At 33.2% G+C, this 22,153-nt stretch overlaps 1 protein-coding gene and 1 long non-coding RNA gene across 4 annotated transcripts in view; both read left to right on the top strand.

Moving 5' to 3' along the window:
- The window catches only part of LOC110095764, a 48,611-nt gene extending 28,813 nt beyond the window's left edge, over window positions 1–19,798 (top strand). The window contains exons 10-14 of one of the 3 annotated variants that reach the window (XM_020821426.2): window positions 824–903; window positions 9,622–9,721; window positions 13,902–13,963; window positions 17,246–17,405; window positions 19,414–19,798. In XM_020821426.2, the coding sequence (XP_020677085.1) occupies window positions 824–903; window positions 9,622–9,721; window positions 13,902–13,963; window positions 17,246–17,405; window positions 19,414–19,584 (573 nt within the window). In that variant the 3' untranslated portion in view covers window positions 19,585–19,798. Of the gene's footprint in view, window positions 1–823; window positions 904–9,621; window positions 9,722–13,901; window positions 13,964–14,097; window positions 14,138–16,570; window positions 16,664–17,245; window positions 17,406–19,413 lie in introns of those variants that run through there. The other 2 variants (XM_020821428.2, XM_028698966.1) reach the window with 2 other exon arrangements.
- On the top strand, window positions 5,410–9,615 carry LOC114580676. Its single transcript, XR_003702198.1, has 3 exons — window positions 5,410–6,121; window positions 9,203–9,263; window positions 9,430–9,615. It is a non-coding gene; the product is annotated as an uncharacterized LOC114580676 (long non-coding RNA).
- Window positions 19,799–22,153: the final 2,355 nt, after the last annotated feature.

Genomic DNA, 22,153 nt, shown 5'->3' on the forward strand with positions numbered 1-22,153 from the left:
ATGTTGTTAGTAGCTCTGTGTTTATTTTTGTTTTATTAAAGTGAAAACTTGGAAGAAATTTTTGAACTTTTTTCAAAACTTAAGTCTTGGGGTTCGTTTGTTGCAGCTCTACATGATAAGACTTGTCCTGTCTATTGGTGCTATTGGGTTGGGTTGTGACAAAACAGCACTCCAACAACGACTTGATTGGTATGGCAGGATTTTGAGGATTTGTGATATAACATGGGAATTGAAATAAAAATAAATAAATATTTAAATTAGCTCCTATAATCTCCTGTTCCTTATGCATCTCGAATTTTGTGTTATTTCCCGTGTGCTGATGAATTTTATATTTCACCTTCATATGGTCGATAGGATAATATGGGCTCCTTTTTTGACAGTTTTGATGTTTTGGATATGTTGGCACTATGGGTTTTTGTGAAATGAGCGATGGTGGAGTAATATTACACGATGTTATCTCTTTTGTGTGCAACTTTTGTCGTGTGCGACCTAATAGACTGCTGGAGTTCTTCTTAGTAACTTTGATGCTCTTAACACATCCATGATATCAATTTTGCTAAAAAAGTGCCGGTTTTTTTTTTAAATGTGTGCGAACTTGGGTGATACATGCGTCCTCCATTTTCATCATTTTCTATTGAATCAATCATGGAGTTAGTATTGAAGTCAACACCCACCTATTATTTGTTCCAATCACGAGCTTAATTTTGTTGTTCATTTAGTTTTTATTTCTTTTGCAATATAATGATCTCTCCCAGAAGCAGATAACATTTCCTTATAAATTTGCGGGTTGTTAGACTGATCAATAGTCTACCTTTTGAAACAGGATGCACTCTATATTTTGAACCACGGTCAACAAAGAACATTTCGTGAGATGGAGGACTTCAACAGTTTAATGAGAATGAGGTTATTATAATTCACTTCCACATGTCATTTTTACTGGCTTCAATTTATTTTCTAAGATGAATATCTTGTGTTGGATTTACCTTTGTTAAATTGATTAGAATGTAGTTACGCTACATTATCTTGTCATATTAGTTTCAGTTTTATGTCTATAATCCTATCTACTGATGTCATTGACTAAATTAACTACAAATAAATTGCTGAAAAATTGCTACAAATGTTTAGTTAACTAATGTCATTGACTAAAGTAACTACCCCAAAATAATGACATAATCTTGAGGTCTAAATACAATATGTCAAAAACATCATCATCAACAACAACAACAAAATCAAACCTTTATCCTACTATGTGAGGTTAGCTACATGAATCATTTTTGTCCATTGCGTTCTATTAAGACTCAAATTCTCATTAAAAAAAAAAGAAAAAAAAAGAGTCAAATTCTCATTTAAATCTAATAAAAAAAAGTCATTTCTAATATTTTCTAACAAAGTCTTTTTAGGTCTAACTCTACCTTTTTTATCATAATTCAAATTCTCATTCATCTACAATCCTAACCAGGTCATCGGAAGGTTGCCGTTTTATGTGACCAAACCATCTAAGGCGACTCTCTCTAATCTTATCTTCCACTGGAGCTACTCCAACCTTTTCACATATATGCTCATTTCGTATTTTGTCTCTAAGAGTAAATCCTCTCATCCATCTGAGCATCCTCATCTCTGCAACACTTAACTTTATGTTATGCTTCTCTTTTAATGGCCAAAATTCTACGCTATAAAGCAGTGCAGGTTTTACCACCATCTTATAGAATTTTCTCTTAAGTTTGAGGGGTACTTTTCTATCACACAACAAACACGATGCATTCCTTCAACCATCCAACTTAAATTCTACATAGTTTTTTCCAAGATATCTAAAATGTGTACTCTTATTAATGACTTAATTGTCCAAAGTTACAGTCCCCCCGCTGGATCTATTACTATTAAAATTACACTCCATATATTCAGTTTTAGATCTACTCAAACAAAAACCTTTAGACTCTAAGGTTAACCACCATAATTTAAGTTTTCCTTCAACTCCCTCTCTAATCTTATCAACAAGAACAATATCATCAGCAAAAAACATACACCAAGATACAACCTCTCGCAAATGTCTAGTAAGAACATCCATGACTAAAGCAAAAAGATATGGGCTTAAGGCTGATCCTTGATGTAATCCAACTAAAATAAAAAAAATACTTGATCAAACCACCTTGTCTTTGAACACAAGTAACAACTCCTGCATATCCTTAATGACTTGAATATTAGCATTATAAACCCATTTCTTTTCTAGAACTCTCCATAGCACTTCTCTTGGAACTTTATCATATGTTTCCTCCAAATCAATAAATATCATATTTAGATCCTCCTTATTCTCTCTATACTTCTCCATCAAACCTTTCAATAAATGTATAGCTTCCATAGTTGACCTATCTGGCATGAATCCAAATTGATTTTGAGAAACATTAGTATCACGTCACAAACTATGCTCCATATCTCTCTCCCATAGTTTTAAAGTATGACAGATTAACTTAATTTCTCTATAATTCGCACAATCTTGTGCATCACCTTTATTCTTAAAAAATTGGAATTAACGCACTCATTCTCCACTCATCTGACATCTTTTTTAATATTCAAAATAATATTAAAAAGTTTAGTGAGCCACGAGATTCCTTCATCTCCTAAGTATTTCCACACCTCTATTGAAATATCATCAGGTCCAACATCTTTTTCACAATTCTTTTTCTTTAAAGGCTCTCTAACTTCATTTTTACTAATATGCTGATAAAAATTTTAAAAAATATTTTCATTTAGGTGTTAAGGTTACTAAAGTCAATGATTTTCTCACAATCTTCATTGAAAAGTTTAGCAAAATATCTCATTCACCTTTGTTAAAATCATCTTCTAATAAAAGCATTTTTTTATCTTCATCTATATTACACTTTACTTGAACTAAATTCTTACTTCTCCTATCTCTTTATTTGGCTGGCTAACTTATATATATATATACCTTTAGCCCTCCTTAGTATCTAATATATTATATAAATCTTTAAAAACTAAAATGTTTACCTCGCATGTTACTTTCTTAGACTCCTCACGGGTCTCTTTATATCTTTTCAATTATCATAATTTTTACATCTAAACCAATTTTATAATAAGTCTTCTTATTTTTTTATATTTTATTGCACATTTGATTCCACCACCAACTATTTTTACTTTTAGAGGTTTTTCCCTTTGATAGTCCAAACACATGTTTTGCAACATTTTAATATCACTAGCTATTTTTTCGCACATAACATTAGCTTCCTCATGCAAAGATAAAATCTTAAAATCTAGAATATTACTCTAAAAATAAAAAAAATATTTTTATTAATATTTTTTAAGTGCCCCTATCTAATCCTATAATAATGTTTTATTTTATTTTTTATTTCTCGCCCTTCATCTTAAAGTCAAAAACTAACAAGGGATGTTTGGTACATAAATTTTCACTCGGAATAACTTCACAATCTTTGCGTTCTAAATGATATATTTTTCTTATAAAAATAATAATAAATTCGAGCTTTACTATATCCATTCTTATAAGTGATGAGATGCTCTTCTCTTTTCTTGAATAATATATTAGTAATTACAAAATCATAATTTAAATAAAAATCATTTGGTTTTACCACCTTTATTAGTCGCTCTAAACCCATAGCCATCATGAATTCTTTTAAAATCATCTACCTCTCTACTAACATGTTCATTTAAATCTCCTTCAATAAAAACTTGTTCTTCAAGAGATATTTTTTGTATTAATTCTTCAAAGTCTTTTTAAAATTTTAATTTTGAATATATATCAAAACTCACTTGAGGAGCATAAGCACTTATAATATTAATATTCTTCTTATAAGTATATCTCTAATTCTATTAATTTTTATAACATTATCCTTCAAACTCTTATCTATAATCACACATACACCAATTTTAGTACAACTACCAGAATACCATAGTTTAAATCTTGAGCTATCAATCTCTTTAGCTTTCTCTTCAACTCATTTTGTTTCATGAATGCATAGAATATTTATCTTCCTATGAATCATAATATATATTAATTCTATTAATTTATTCATAAATAAACATATATTCCAAGTTCCTATCATAAATTTAGTTTCATAGACTAGTTTCTTTGATCACATTCGTCCATGATGTGGGAACCCTTGCCTATTTAACACCGCACCCGGCACCAATTCTGCTAACTACATATCTGCAACAATTCGCCTAGCTAGAAAACACTACTTTTGGGAGTCATAGTGATGATAAATTAATGGCCTACTTTTCCCTTTTGTAGTCGCATCGTCATTCCCACTGGGTTTCTTGGCCTTTAACACTCTCCCTCAAACTAGTTGGTTTAGATCTATCATCCCAGTTTGTTTACAGTTATTTTGAGTGCGACGTTGCAAAGCCCTTTGGTGGATATATTGACAAGCTAGCTTTCCGTAGGGGCATATGGAGTGCAAATTAACCCACTTTCCACTTTGTCTTTTACGAACCATCAACTTCCACATATTCATTTCCATCATATTGTACTTGATTGTGAGCAATGTTTATGGTAGAAATATTGTTACAATATATCTTTATAGGTTATTTATATTTGATTTTTAAATCTTCTGAAATAATTTTAAACTAAGGACTTCACATATATATTCAACAGTTGCTCTGAATTCAGATTTAGAACTCAATTTTGAGACCAAAATTATTGCTTTCGTCTCCATGTTATTTGGTTTCTTCCCAGAAATGTACAATATGCTAAAGTGGATCTCTTATTCGTCATAGTCATCATCGGTCTAATATTCATTTTTGTAGATTCTTCATATTTTATATAGAGAATCCCTTTTTTGAGATTTGATTTTAAATACTTGAGAACTCTAGAAGTAGCTCGAAGCTGAAATTCTTTCGACTTGTGCATAAATTGATTTATGAGACATACTGCAAAAGGCAATGTCAAGATGGGTTTGAGATAGGTTAGTTTCCCAACAAATATTTGATATTGTCCTATGCCATGCCCACTTCAGTCCCCTCTTCATCTGCGTCCAATTTTTGGCCTGATTAGTTGGAGTTTAACAAAATTTGCACTTAGTCTTTTTTTAAAAGATTTGTAACTTATTTTTGTTGAGAGAAAAAAATTTGATTGAGTTTCCAAATTTTGGCTTTATTGAGCATCCTCTATGCCTAAGAAATATTTGAGTTTGCTCTATTCTTTGATTTCAAATTCTTCATAAGTTTTTTTTTTTTCGAGTGCCCTTTTCTCTTCCTTGTCATCACAACTTTGAGCTAGATATCACAACCTAGGTGATTTTTCGAGAGTGTTGATGAAGTTCTTGGCCTCGTTGATTTTTTTGAATTGAGTCTTTTAATTCCCTAAGAAAAGCTTACCCTTTTGAGCGATCATTTTGTTTCCAGCACAGCCTTATAGCTTTTTGCGAAGTTTGCAAGATTTTTCTTTGATATGACTTTTTTTTCTTGCAATAGTTGCACCATATGTTTCTTATTAGAGAGTTTTTTCCCTTCTTTTTGGTGAGAGTCAATCTTAACAAGTCCTTTATCTTTAGGTTTTGTGGTTGCCATAATAGTTGTTTTAGAGATGGGGTTGTTTAGCATGATCACTCTACTTATTCAGTTCGTATGAGTGAGAAGACCTCATTTTGAGATGGCAAATTCTCAATGCTTAAGATTTGAACTCAAACTTGATCGAATTTATTATCGAGTCTTGCATGACACTTAAACATCATTTCTCTTTCTACAAATTATTTGACAATTACTATATCATCTCTGCACTTCATTTTGAGATCTTGATAGTAATCTAGTTAAAGCCAATCCACCTTCATTGCATTAAAATATTCAATGATAGGGATATTATTTTGTCTAGTTGTTGAGATCTTAGTTTTAATTTCATAGATGATAGTAGCATCCTTATTTTCGAGTAAGTTTGTTTGACATCATCCAATGCATCCTTTGCTATTGTTAGGAGCATCTACAACTCTTAGATTTCAAGCATCATAGAATTCCATAACCTTGACATGATCATGGAATTTGCTTTATTTCTAAATGTGAATTGGGTTCTTTTTGGCTCCAGTTGAGAAGTTTGAAGATGATGGATTTTTTTTCCATTCATTTCAAAAAAGGTCATTACAATTTTGGACTATTTCAGGTAATTTCTTTTATTTAAATGATATGAGGTTGGTAACCATTGTAGTTCTCCTCTAGTCTAATTTTTCACTACTTATGATGGTTTACTCTATCGTTGTAGCCTGTAGGCCATCGCTGCTCCCACCACCATCGGCCACTGACAACCACCATCGTTGAGCTTTAAATTGCATTAAATTTTCTTCCAGCTAAAAAACAAATAATCACCTGCATTTATTTTACACTCATCAAAACAACTCTAATTATTTTAAATACAATGCATTTTTTATACACTATATTCCATTTTATTTTAAATTATTTTTTAGCAAACTAAGCAACCCCTTAATAAAACATAGATTCCAAAATATATCTATGAAGTTCTAAAAAGTCATTTGTGGAAAATGGTTGTAATGGAAGAATCCAGACATTATAAAAGAATGATACGTCTAAAGTTTATTAACTTCCATTAGGAAAACAATTGGTTGAATGCAAATGGATCTTTAAATTAAAGTAGATGGGAGTGTGGACAAATTAAAAGCCTAACGTTTTGCAAATTGGTACATCTAATTATATGCTTTTGACTGTCAAGGAGTTTTCTTTTCAGTTGCCAAACTCTACATAATTCGAGTTTTGCTCTCTTGCGATAAATTTGGTCAGGCCTCTATATCAACTTGGCATTAAGAATGATTTTCTTAATGGGGACTTTGAGGAGGAAATATTCATGAAGATCACATTTGGATTGAAAAATTAGAGAAACTTTGATAAGATATGTCAACTTAGAAAAGCTCAATGTGGCTTCAAACATTCTCCTTATGCTGCTTTGAGCAGGTTTTCCAAATATATTGAGAAGTGTAGGCACACTAAGTATCAAATTGATCACTTTCTTTATCAAACGCTTACCTAAACCAAAAAATATAATTTTATCGAGTATATAGATAATATTATATTCATTGATAATTGAGGAAGAGCTAACTAGATTAAAAGGGTTTCTGATAAGAGAATTTTAGCTAAAAGACTTGTAAATTTAAATGTTTTTTTAATATGACAATGACATGAAATAAGATACTATTATTTTTCAAAGAAAGTATATTTTTGATCTGCTTTAAGAAACATGAATGCTTGAATGTAAGTTACAAAAACACCAATGGAAAAAAAATTGAGATCACCACTAATAGTATGACCGTTGATAAAAGTAGGTATCAATGCCTTGTGGTCAAACCATCTACCTTTCTCTGGTTCGTTTTGATGATGGATTCCCAATTAGTACTATAAGCCAATATATGGAGACCCTGCATAAGACCACATGGATGCTGCTAACCACATTATAAGGCATCTCAAAATGACCTGGTTTAAAATTGTACAATTGGGTATTAAGACGTTTTTTTGTTTGTGAGGCGAGACGTAAGCCTCAAAATAAAAAAAAATTGTGTTACGTCAAAATAAATCCGAAAAGTGATTTTTTGTATAATAATCAAATAATAAGTTAGATGATGACATATTAACTTTCTATTGAACTGTGAAATAATAAATTGACATACATATGCAACAAAAAAATGTATAATACGTAAAATGATAAATTACGTGAAATAGAATTAAAATCTATATATTACAAGAGCAAAACAATATTAAATATAGAAATTGCATAAAAGTATCATATAACATCAAGTTTAACTTCAAATTTATTTTTCTCAATTCCCTACTCATCCACATTTAATTCCTAAAGAAAGCTTAAATAGTTGGCAAAAACTTAGAAAACATCTATACTGTCATCATTGAGAGATCTTTATTTGAGTCGTCGTCATTACAAATTAGTCTCTTCCTTTCCTCATCCCGTGAAGTCCATTGACTCCCAATTTGCTTCTTCATTTATTTCAGTTGTCTTCTTCTTTTATAAATATTTTTTTATTAACATAAAGATGATCTAATACAAAAAAAATTTAGAGGTGGTGTTATTGTCCATCTTTAAAGTAATTTTCGATGGTGGCTACAACAATGCTGGCTGCGGTGAAAATGGTGAGCTAGAGATCGAGATAGTCGAGAGGAAGTTGTGGCTTCGAGGTGCAATAAATATGTGATTTGTTCGTGGCTTTAGTTTAGGATTTAGATAAGTTTTAATAAAATTATATATAAATAGGTTGTGGCGTAAGTCTCATGCCAGTGAGGCAAGCCGGTGCGAGGCGGGCCTCAGCCAAACTAAGGCATAAGCCTTATAAAAAAAGTTTGAGGCAAAAGCCTAGAGACATTTTTCATAGGAATTGTGTTGAGGCGGGCCTCAAGACGAGCTTCATATTGCTCAATTTTAAACAATGCAATATGATACCGGTAAAAATGTCTATTATAGAAAAAATTATTCATCAAGAAATTTAACATTTTTCAGAAATCTTGATTGTGCTGGCGATACATCAAATCAAAGATCCGCTTTGTTTATGGCATTATGTATGTGGAAGCATAGTTACATGAAGGAATAAATATGCTATGATCTCAAGAAGCAATGCTGAAGTACAATATATGATAATGACACTTGGTATTTGCGATGGAACGCAGTTGGAAAGATTGGTTAGAAAGGTTGTTAGAATAATTAAACTATCCTTTGAAAATTCTCTAAAAGTATCGGACAACAAAAAAGTTGCCATAAGTATTGCAAAAAAAAATATCCACCATTATAGGACTCATTTCATTTTAGCAAAACTTGATACTTAAGTAGTCCAACTAAATTATTTTCTAACGAACCCTTAAACTATGGATATGCTAACCTAGGTTTTTTGTAGAGTGAGCTTTGATAAACTAATTAACAGGATTGGTTTGATCAAGATATAAAAGCCAGCTTGACCACCATTGAAATAATCCTTAATATGTGGCCATCAACTTTCCTGCTAAGGCAACCCAGCAATTCGTGGATAGCAACTTAATCTCTACGGCATTCCAATAATCCATGAATAACTTTTCATTTGTATCAATCTAACAATTCTTGACAGCAATATATATTTTTGTTGCATGATTAATTCTGCATTCTTGGACTAAAGATTGATTTTCTTTTCTTTCTTTCTTTCTTCGATAGTTATTCCTCCATCTATTTATGTACAACTTGTCTTCTTGGTTTTCTCAGAAAAAAGGGAATAAAATTCATTCATTCAAACTGCCATTTTCTACTCTCCTCTCTTCTCATTGTAAGTTTTAAGATTGGGGTAAAGCTATTGATGATGATTTGATGATGATGTGATTTTCTTTTTCAAATTTTAAAGGGGAGAGTTTATGTTAAGCAATAACAATTATATATGAACTACTCACATATCCAGTGAGCTGATGATGATGAAATTATTTGTCCTGTATCAGGAAGCTAATTTAGGTGATATTTTGAAGCAAATGCTTGCTGCACTTCTAAATACTGAGCTTGAGTTCCGCAATCTGATTCAGACCTGGAATGTTTCTATTTATGTTTCTTTTTCTTTCGCTCATCAATCGCTTAGTTCTGATATCTGAATGGTTATTTGCAGTAACTTATAACATCTATTGTTTTATATGCAGGCAACAAATTTATCACTTTGTGACTACATTACAGCAATATGTGCAATCCCAGTTGTCAGATGTTTCATGGTGTCGATTTCAAGATTCACTTAAGCATACGGTAAGAAAGAACGTTTACATTATATTTTATGTTGGTGTGCATGTAACCGAATGTTTCTGATGTCTATTCAATATCCCTAGGGTAGGAGCTGTTTCATTCTATTGAATTTTTTTTGTTCATATCTTGAAATAGATCTATTATTTGATGTCAATTTGATGCTTAATAAAACTTCCATTCTTAAAACTTATGATGGAATTTTTCTGGCTAACTTGTTTCAGTTGAGGCCGAGCACTCTCAAAATTAATTTGCTTTCTTTTTTAGATTATGTTTCGTTGTTGCGTTACAAGTTCATGTTGTCAGTTAGATTCATCATTTTCATTTAAAAATAACATAATTTATATAATAATGACATAATCATATAAACTTTTTGATTAAAACTTAAATACAATAAATAATAATCAAGCATAAATCATTAATGAATACCCTTTTTTTGGCCTAGTCTTCGTAAATTCATATTAAAAATTTTCATGTTAATTCTTTTTTTTTTCTAGCAGGTGAAACTATAAAAATGAAATGAACAAAAGAAAATGAATATCAATAAATAATATGTAATACAAGTAACATAACATGAAGTATAATAAGAAAACTGCATGTATATTATAATTTTTTTAAGACAATGAAATTAGAGATCCATTAAATTGTTCATATCAGTTTGCACAAAAAATTAAAAAAAAAGTCTTAATGAAGCTAATAATCATCTCCCAAATTTATATGATCAAATAATAGATCATCAAATCCTCCTTAACCGAAATCTTCCACCCAAATGCTTCAACATCCTCATATGCAAGTATTTTATCTCCATCACCTATATTATCTAAGTCATCTTCATCTGCAAACCATGAATTTAAAATATTAAGTCTTTGTTTTAGATTACCCCCAAATGATTTAATTAAATGTACTATCAACTTTGAACTTACTTTGAGGCGATCTAATAGACTTTATGTTTGCTTCCATAGCTATGGGAATTGCATCCCTTTATAAACTTTCATATCCATGTCTTCTAAATCAAATTATGGAGTTGACTCATCATCAAGTATCCAAAAGTTAACCAGTTCAATGTTAGTGCAGTCCAAATGATCATAACTTTTTTTTTAAAAGTTGGAGACTATAAAATTAATATGAAAATTGCTAGATATCCAATTTTAAAGTGCTATTTTCATCCTTCCATCTGCCATCCACCTGTCATATCAATCCATAATTATTTTTCAATCACATCTTTCAATTATTTCTATTAATAATTTTCATTAGCAGGTGGCTTTTAATGAATCAATAAAGAGTCTTCACTTTCTACCCGTTAGTGTATTCAATCAATCTGTTACAGGCTAACATCCAGGATTATAACAAAAACTTTTATTAAAAAAAAAGCTCGTCTGCTCACCCTCCTCTATAGGGTATTATCGTTTTAATAAACAAACCATATTAATTATAGTGTTTACAGCCGGCCTTTCTTGTTTACATGTAAATGTCACATTTATCATATATCAATCATATTATTTTCTATAAGCAAGTCAATATCATGTATGAAATGTGGAGAAACCTATAAACTATTCATTAACTTAAAAAAAATCATAACTATCAATTTACCCGGTGAAATTCAATTATTCATTTCAATATGTGTAGAATGATTATAACTATAACATATTAAAATTACATTGTGGATGATGTGAAACATATAGAGAAACAAGAATTTCTTAAGAATTAATAATAAGTTGTTAATCTTTGATAATTTTAAACTCAATGTTTCACCAAGATAAGAGTCTAGGATTTCTTAGTTGCAGTTGTGCTTTGGCATGCGGTTACAAAAAGATTAACATAACAATTTTAAAATAAGAACAAAAATTGTAGTAACACTAGATGCAAAAATAACAAAATCCACCATTTAACAATTAGAAATTTCATATCGAGTTCTCCTCACTTTCACTCTTGATTGTGGGGTCAGCGGGAGAATAATTTCAAACAACCTAGAGATGCCGTCAAAAGAAAGAGAACGTCTACAGTCTTGCTCAACGAAAAGTTAGCCGAAGAGGAAGAAGTTAGTGGATGTCCAATGATTCGCCACTGTCCGGAGATCTGGTGTTCCTTAATGGCAGACGTCAAGGTGAAAAGGATTCGGTCGACGTAGTTATTAACGGTGTCGTCGATCTCCAAGTCAAGGTTGAAGAAGGGAGACCGAAGGATATCTACTCTTCCTTGAAGATCATTCACAAATCCATGATTGTGCTGAGGGTCGGCCATTCATGGGGGAATTAGGCTAAGGGTTGATGTACTTCTTCCTTGGGATGAGGGTCGGCCATTCATGGGGGAAGTAGGCTAAGGGTTGATGTTTCTTCTTCCTTGGGATGTAGGTGAAGCGAGGGAGAAGAGAGGAGATGGGGGGAAGAAGAGGAGCTTGGGGGTTCGGCCATAACTTTGGGAGGCCCCTCCAAGTTCAGCTTTAGGGTTAGAGAAAAGAGAGGAAGCAATTTTGAAATATGAAATTTTAGTTTAGATTTTCAAGGGTGGAAAGGAGGGAAGTATTTGAAATTCAAATCTCCCTTAATGGGGGATTAATTAAGTGAGATTGGAGAGAGGGGCGGTGGCTTAAGAGAGGGTTTAATGGGATTAATTAATAGAGAGAGGAGAATTACTTGGAGATAGAAAAGAGAGGGAGGGGGCCGGCCAAAGGAAGAGGGGAAAAGGGTGTCCATATTCGATGTATGTTACCCTTGTATTAATTGTTGATTGGAGAATCAAATTTAAGGTGATTAAGGGGCTTTCTAAAATAGGTGTAGGCTATTTAGGAAAGAATTTAACATTCAAATTCATTTGAATTTGAATTAGAAAACTTTCCAAATAATATATGGGCTAAATTAGGAAAATAGTAATGGTGTAATTTAAGGGGAATCAAGAGGGATGGGGATGGGTAGGCTGGCGGTTTGGGCTTGGGATTGGTAGGCCGACGGCTTGAGGAGCCGGCTTAGGGTCGGTGGAGGGAGGGGGTGACGGTGAGGCTAGGGAGCCGTCGGTTTGGGGTATGGAAGGAGGGGCTGACAGCTTGAGGTGAAAAGGGATGAGGTGGTCGGCAGTAGGGGTTGGAGGCAAGATGGCTGGTGGTTATAGGAGGAATAAAAAATAAAAGGATATGAACCGCGAGCCCGACCTTTACCGGCGGCTGACGAGTATTGCTTGGCCCTCTCCTACGGTTCTCTTCTCTCAAGAGCTCACAAAGAGATGAAGAACAAAAGCTGAAAATTTTTCATTAATCAATCATTACACTCATACAATAGTGAAGACATCTATATATATGTCTCAAAATAAGAGAAAATAAAAGACTCAAATGCCCTCGTGGCTACAACTTAAAAGAAATTCCTCACAAGAGTTCAATGATAAAAACTGAAATATAAATAAAAGAAATACATAAATGCATCATAAATATAGACTCGGAATCGTAGCCGTTGATCTACGATTCCTCCGATAGTAGACGCATCGAAATCTCATTCTAATGTCCTCATAAGTGGAAGTTTACTAAAAATTGAGATATCACAGTTTTGTAAATTTTGACCAAATTAAAATTAAGAAAATAAAAATAAAATAGTGTCATTGAGATCAGAGGTAGGGTAACGATAGCCTACCTTGAGACAAACAGTTTTCTCAACTGGAACCACCTTAAAAAATGGCTTTACGAGCCTCAAACTCTAAATTTCTCTCTTTCCACTCTCTTTTTCTTCCCTATTTTTCTTCTCCTCTGTGTTAAAATGAAATAGGATAAGAAATGGCATTTTGATAAGTTCTGTAAATGGAATATATTTTTATAATTAAATATATTAAGGTCATAAATGTAATCATGTCAATTGTTTTGTTTTAAATATAAAATTCATAGAAATTCTTTTTTATCTTGAAATTCGGTGATCCAAAAGTTATTAAAAATATTCATAAAATAACCAAGTATGTTTAGAAGATTGGTGAAACCGATTTATCTAATGATATTTATAATTCATTTTTCATTATTTCTCCTGTTTTATTTTATTTTATTTTAATAATGGTGGAGAAGCAAGACGAATGATATGTGGGCTTATTCTGATACTGGCTTACATTCTTTATGATTTAATCTGTCATTATAATGATTTTTTTTTTAGTTTCATCTGTAGTTTTGTTGTGTGAACGTCTGAAAATTATATATTATTCATTGCTTTTTACTCAGGTCAAGGACATACTAGACTTGGAATCGGTGCACATGCTCTATCTCGCAGATGCGGTGCACATGTGAGTCAGCAGAAGATAATTCTTTGTTTTACTCCAGTTTCATTCATAATTTTATTACTGGTACCGTCACAAAATTTCCGTCATCTAGTGTAACGCAGATAGATCTCTAACTTATCAGTTTATAAAATATGCAGCTGGAAGATTCCTTGTGATACCCGCTTCTTGGAATTAGAAGTATGTCCAAGTTTTTACACAATCTATTTTGAGCATAGAGTGCAGCATTTACACCAGAGTATGAAACTCTAGAGCGGAAATTTTTTTAAAATAGAGCTCTTGTAGCTCACTGTATTAGTTACATGATGCACTCATGCTACATACTGTGGGGGAGAATTTTGGCCGCATTTTAAAGTGGAACGGGGAAATGATTTTTTTTCCCCAAAAGGTGAAATATAATATGTAAGGCCATGCCTGGAACTATATTGTTTCTACCTTTTTGTTTTAAGAAATCAGAAAAAATTACATCAAACAGTTTTTGCCCAAATGTGCTTCTTTCCAAAAATAGATGGGCTTTTGTTAGACTGGATCTTGGATTGGTCCAGCCGGCCCAACTAGGACTTGTCTAGGTCTATGAAAGGTAGAATAGGAGGGTTCCGCCCTCCTTGCCGCCCGCGTTATGTTTTGAACTATTTAATCCTTTATTTTTGTTGGCAATAAAATTTGTGTTGACAAAGCCTTGAATTATCTTCATTTTAATTTCTAAATTGCAATTCCTACGTTGATTCACATCCGGCCCAACTAGGACTTGTCTAGGTCTATGAAAGGTAGAATAGGAGGGTTCTGCCCTCCTTGCCGCCCACGTTATGTGGGGTACACAAGCTTGATTGGGGGGGGATTAGGAGGGAATATTTAAATAGTAAGGCTAGTTTTGGGTTTTAATCTAATAAATTTATTAAGAAGGCTCGAGGGAGTCTAGGGTTAGTTTTATCTATGATTTTTGCTGAAATAAGGGTTTCTTGTGTTCTTGAGCGGGCTCTAGTGGTGTCTAGAGATTTGGGAGAGACGGATCTCTCTCTCCAATAGAAGATCCATTGTATCTTGCAATTTTTCTTCATCTTCTTCCAATCCAAAGCTCAATTTCTAGTTTTTCCTTCCATAGATTTTCAATATCTGTTTTTACAAATTGTTATAATTCAGCAAAGGAATTTTTGCAAGCATTTTCTAACAAATTGGTATTAGAGCTCTTCGATCTAGGGTACCAATAGCCAGAAGGAAAGTAGAATTGTTGGAGGGAGAAGTAGGCCAACTGAAATCATATTTTGTGGAAAAATTTTCATATTTTCAAAACCAATTTGCATCCGTCCATGAAAAGATGGATTGAAAGTTTGCCGTCGTGGAAGACATGCTGAAGAAGTTGCTTGAAGCTAAACCCAATACGACGACGTATGAAACAAAGGAAGCCACCGACGGCCAAGGAAGAGGAGGACCCTAATCTGTTTAGGGGAGGGGAGAATCAAGAGGTGTAGATTGTGGAGGGAGAAGACAAGATGCCTCCGCTAGAACCTATTTCTAGGGAGGAGAGGAGTATCGGTTATGAGCGAAGGGGTATTGATTTCGCAAGAAGAGGGGTGGATTATGAGTATCAGGGTGTTGATTTTGAAAGGATGAGGGGGGATTTTTAAGAAGGATTTGGGTTTGAGCCCATAAAGGAAAATTGGGACACTTGGGGAGCACCTCCCCTTCGTGGAATAGGAGGCTATGGTGGATTCAGGGGAAATGGAGGCAATCCAAGAGCGAGGAAACTGAAAATGCTCATCTTTGAGGGAGATGATGCAAATGGGTGGATCTACAAGATGGGGAGATATTTCGCCGTCAACGATTTGACAGAGGATGAGAGATTGCAGTAAAAGGCCTATGTTTGGAGGGGAAGGCTTTGGCTTAGTACCAGTGGAGGGACCAATGACGACCCATACGGAGATGGAGGGAGTTCAATGATTGCTTGCTAGAACGTTTCCAAACCAGTAGAGGAGGAGACTTATACGACCCTAGTGAAGCTCACCGTTGAGAAGCTCGAACTACAAAGCACACACCCTAGACATGCTTGACTAAGGGAGGAACTCGCCTCGATAGAGCTCGACCCATGGAGGTACTCACCTTATGATAATCATCTTAAAGAAAGAATCTTCTCTCTCAAAGGACCCCTCATCCAAAATACATGAGATGTGCACCTACCAATACCATAATAATAATTCATCAATCATGCTAAAGTCCTTACCTCAAAGGAAATCACCTAAGGTATTCACTTGAGTGAACTCGCTCTGAATAGTCTCTAAGATGACATGTCTAGGGAACTCGCCTGAGGAACTTGCCCAACAGGCATTGGGTAGGAGCACTCACCGGATGCATTCACAGCCACATCAGATATGACTATCTATGTATACACATTATAGACTATTCTGTTGCAATTTGTAACCGTCTAATCATATATTATTTATTATTTTTTAAATGTGGTATCTTCTGCAGCTCTTTCAACCATATGAATAAGGAGTTGAAATATATCTTTTGGACATTATGTTATTTTCATTATTCACAAAGAGTAGTTAATTCTAGAGTTCTTCTTCTTACTCAGTTACTCATTCTCCTCTTCTCTTGTTTTATCTGCCTAGTTAGACTCGCCGATAGAGTCAAACTTTCATCCGAGGACAAATTTGAATCCATAGGAAGCATAAAGAATTATTGGCAGGGAGAGATGGAGTGATAGACGTAATGTTCTTTTCTTTGGATATTTCTTCTAAAATATGTTATTATCTATTTCAGCCCAAATTTGATCCCCTGAAACTCACATTTAGAGAGCGAACTTTAATAATTTGAGCATGATGATCAAAGATAGGGATAGGCGACATGGAAAATGTCAAAATTTTGCTGAGATTAATATCAAAAGCTTTGAAATGGAAAATATCAATATTATGCTCCCCCCAGGGCCCTAAGCAGGCGTATGAGGAGCAATTTACCCTTAACCGCTGGTAATATATTATTGATAAATGATAATGTTCTTCAGCTTGGGTTGAGGAGATTGATGTATCTTCATGGTTCTTATTAAAGCTCTTGTCGACCAGCTTAACTACAAAGGGAAATATATTATGGATACCATTAGTAATTATTTTTCAATTATTTTTTTGTCTACTTGTTTCTTCTTCTCTTATTTACTCTATTGTTCATAAAAAGAAATATAAACGATAACTTCCTTCTTTTATGGAATTTTAAGAATATTTCTTCTGAAATTTTACATATTTTGCAATGTTCTTAGGTCCTTCGTTCTAATTGCTGCTCTTCTTTTCTTTTTAGATGTTTTTTGTCTGATGATGCCAAAGAAGTAGCTACAATTATCAAGAATATTTTGCAATGTGCATTGGACTTCCGCTTGTGCTTCTCTGGCAATAGGTTTTCTGATCATTTGCATGAAAAAGATGAATCATATTTGCGTTCTCAGATAGATTTTACTCAGGTGATCTTATACTTTATCCATCTTTTTCTTGTTGTACTCATCATCTGGTAGTGAATGACCGTCCATTTTACTTTTTTGGATATCATCCTTCAGGGGTGGCCATACTTCTTGGCATGGGCCGAAAGATTGATTATAGTGTGAAGCATATTATTCTTAAATAATGATTAATGATTTTCTTTTCTTTTTTTTTTTTTTTTCTTTCAAACGAACACCTCCGTTTCACTGTAGATCACAAGGTTGACTTTTTCTTTTTATATTGAGTGATTGGTACTTGAAATTTGCTATCTTTCCACTAAGGGATCAGTTGATTGATTGAAGTTAGAAATCTTTTCTCGAAAAACAATGAAGTTTGTTAAGTCGTGATTTGATTGGACGTATTCAGACAACTTTACTTTCAAACAGCACAGATCTTCTCAAAGCTCCTTCAAAAATGTTGATTTTATTTTCATACTCAAAAAGAATAAAAATTAAAATCATTTTTTTTGAAAGCATGGTTTCTATTTACAATCAGTCAAATGAGCCCCTTAGAATACTTCGTATTTGTGATATCTGTGGACTGGTAGTTCATTCTTGTCTAAAAAAGGAATCCAGATATTTTAAGTGTATGGGATAATTCACCTGCGCAAGAGAGCTTTCACTCTTGAATATCTCATTGTCATCAGAGCTTATGTAAATATGATTTGTTTTCTTGATAGAAAACACCATCTTATGGCTGGCTTTCTGGATCCTCATTCTTCATTTGTTTTTCTGTAGGGGTATTGCAAGAGGTATTAATCCTATTTCGAATCCCATAAGACCCTTGATTGTAACTGTTGCGTCCAGGAGTATTCGCGGCGGTAGAGAAATATCATATTTGACGTCTTAACATATTACGAAAATCCGGCACGCAATCAGATAAGGAGAGAGGGTCTAGCATTTATGAGACACCAAGATTTTTACGTGGAAAACCCCTGTAAAAGGGGAAAAACCACGGGGCCTAGCCCAGTTTGAACGAATCCACTAGTATTTGCAGTCGATTACAAATGAGACCCTTCCTTGGGAGAAGGCCTTAGCTTGATGTGAATGAGGGCTCTATTTATAGTTTTTCTGGAGTGGCATAGCCCGTAAATAGGCGTGAGATCAAGGGCGAATTGGGAGTGGTTTGAATGGACGGCCGATATCGAATCCTTTGATCAAGCACCGTTCGTTGGACGTTTGAAGGCCTTATTGATGTCAAAATTTGATGATCTTGGGCTCGTTGGATTCGTCTCGTCCAGCCGTTCGATTCGAGTATAAGCTCGTCAAAATCGGAGACCGTTTGGTAACTCAAATTGCGGTTTGAACCTTCCAACAGCGCTTTGAGCCCTTGATTCGGACTCATTTGGGCTCGGATTGGGTTGATCTTGGTGTCGTTGGGTTCGTATTTCCGAGACGCTCAGTTTGACTGTAAGCTCGCTGAAATCGGAGTTCAGGTGCTCCCGGATTTAATTTTTGAAGTTTCCGGCTAGCTTTTTGCCTCGAGCTTCGTGCCCGATCAAGATATTTTTTGCATGAGGTATCAGTAATGATTTTGTTTTCCCACACATAATGTTTAACAATTAAACCATTACTTTTGAAAACAAATTTATCATCTTAAACAATCAGAATTTCTGTGTTCGTGAAGATGTTCCATATTAATATTTGTAAATGGCGAGTAAAAAGATATACAAGCTGCAAGAAATTTGCTCAACTGGATTATTTAACTGAGTTGACATTTGTTAATTACGTAATTATTAAAAGCTGAAATAAGTAATGTTGGGATGAACTGCTTGTAGTCATCAGTTAGATTGGTAAGAAAAGATTAGCTATGAAACTTGGAAAGCTACATAGAAACCGAAAGGATTTTAGAGAATCTGTTATTGGAAATCAGGTGATTAGTATACTGAAAAATGATAAGTTTAGTAGTATTTGCGATATGACTGGTGATTATGATGATCTCAGTTCATTCCTCCATCTATATTTTCTCATTTCCTTCTGTTTAATGATGCAGGTATCCACTGTAAATACTTCTTTTAAGAAGAACCTCAAAGAACTATACCTTCTGTATATCAAATCGCCAAAACACCGTGAATTCAGCCTTTATCGTTTCTGGAGTAATCTTAATTTCAACGGCTACTTCTCCACCATCATCAACAAGGAGTCAGGCTATTCTTATCTGTAGATTATTCTGTTTGTAAATTCTTTTATACAAATTCTGAATTCCTTCTTGCTATGGAGAGAGGAAACATAAATGTTGGAATCAAACACCTTCAGAGGGAGTACCTTGAAATCTTTTTTATTCTCCCACATTTCATGTAAAATACCTTAGATTGCACTTGTAGTTATGATATTTGATTTGGGTTTTGTTTGGGACAACTTCCTTATTGCTTATTAAATCAGCTTTTTAATATAAAAATTTTTTGAATTCGAAATTTTTGTACTAGAAAGCTGCTTTAGAAAGCATGGAGAAAGCTATTATGATCAAAAATTTTTGGGGATGAATTTTAAATTTATTTATTTATTTTTTAGATGAGTCTAATAATAGACAATTTTAAAATTTATTAATGTATGCATTACATGAGTAGGAGTCAATTGATTATCTATTTCATCTAAAATAAATCTCATAAATTTATTGACCTCATGATATATTATTACATTTGGTTCATAGGAATTATGAGCCTTTTTGTTCATCTGAACCTCAAGTTTTATTTTTTTGTCACCAAACAAATGCAAATAAATAAATAGAAAAGAAGCTGGCGACAATCCAGCTAATTTCTCCTGTACAAGGTGCCCGGTTTTCATCGTTTTCTGGACACAGATCCGCGCTGTTAAGCTACCCAATTGTAAGCTTTGAGATGCGTGCATTTAAAAATCTGCGGCCGCAACGTAGATGGTTTAGCACTTTATTAGTTGTCTCAATCAGACCCTTGGAAGATATATAATTGAGACATTTTATGCAATTGGTCTCTGTTTGGCTAAGAATAGAGCACAAGTAGCATAATAATTATAATTTTCAAGTATGGAAAGAGAACCTATACAATTTGGGGTCTGTTATAAATAAATATTAATTTTTTATTTAAAAAGGCTAAAGCTTAGTATTTTTTAAACAAATTCTTGCTAAATTTGAGCTTAACATAGACCACACATGACTAAACTAATTGAACATGAACATGTTATTTGTAATACCTTGAAAATTGTGAAATTAATTTTAGATAAAAATTTGAAAAATTTGAACAAGGGCGTTGCAGCGTTGTTCTTGTGGGTGTAGTGGTGATGAGAAGCACCGGGAAAGCGTTATTGTGTCATTAAGCTCTCTAGAATTTCTAAAATAATTCGACGTAGTGGCGTTGAGTTGGTGCTATGGTGTGGTGTTGTTTTACATGCAGCATTATGACGCTTAAGTCATTGGAGCGTTCGCCATTAGGCACTAAATATCATATATATTATATTAACACTAAGCCTTCCCCCTCCCTCTAATTCTCTTAGCTTGTCGGGTAAAGAAGAATGAGAGAAAAATGTAGAGGAGATGATGAGAGAGAAAAGGGGTTTGGAGCATTTTCAATGGTTTTGAGTTTGATGTATTTAATCTCCTCATATTGATAAAAAATATATTTTTTTCTAATATTGATCATAATATTATTGAATTTTACTTGGTGGATTGATAGTTGTCATTTTTTTAAGTAAATGAATAATGTTTAGATTTTATGCATTTCATATAATAGTGTATTTCGTATATGATATTGACTTACATTGCATAGAGAAATAATATTACTATAACATTCAATACTCAATATGGGCCGTATGAATTTGATGTGATGAATGTACCATATGTATTTAGTGGCCTAATGTATAGGGTGTTGAAAGAATATATGTATTAGTTTTTTATTATTTTTATTGATGATATTTTGGTGTACCTACAGTCTTATAAGGAATATGTACTTCATCTAAGATTAATCTTAGAAACATTGAGGAACTAGAGATTGTATGATAATTTTTTGAAATGGAGTTTTTGCTGACTTCCATAGGATTTTTGTGGCATGTAGTGAGCAAAGAAAGAATAGCGTTCTTGGGGCGAAGATGTTGAAAAAATTGTAATCAGACGAGAATGTTAAAGAGATCATAACGGGTTGCACAGAGATTAGATGATGATGTTCGGATAACATAGGTTAGGTAATAGTTTTAGTAAGATCATAGTCAAACAATAAAGATTGTACGATGGTGATCAAGCAACATGAGTTAGGGGACTACAATTGCTGGCAATAATTGAGTGATCATGCACTTGTTGAATTACTTTCATTGAGATGCTCATTTTCTAAAATAGTTTAATCTTCTAATTAATGTCATAAAATTTTTAATTATACTTCAAGTGTTTAATTTGAGCCTATTAGACTATAATTATATTACTTTTTTTTTTGTCGTTGGATTATCTCATCGAATCTTTTAGTTCTACCATAACTTTGCTTAAATCAAAATTTGAATAATCTTGCATCTAATTTAAAAATTACATCGAGATCCATATTTGACCGAATAATTTATTTTTGCATAACAAAACTAATTAAAAAAATAACAAATTTATTTAATCATCAATAAATATCATAAAGCTTAAAATATACCATATCCATTTAATTTTTTGCCGACATAATTTGTCCATTCTTAAATTCTCTCCTATTTAATGCCTGTTATTCAATGAACCCACTTGCCCCATGTTCTCCACTGAACCTACAATATTATTTTGCTGCCACCAATAGCTG

This window comes from Dendrobium catenatum, unplaced genomic scaffold (assembly GCF_001605985.2).
Source record: "Dendrobium catenatum unplaced genomic scaffold, ASM160598v2 fragScaff_scaffold_1196, whole genome shotgun sequence".
In the NCBI taxonomy this organism is placed as follows: Eukaryota; Viridiplantae; Streptophyta; class Magnoliopsida; order Asparagales; family Orchidaceae; genus Dendrobium; species Dendrobium catenatum.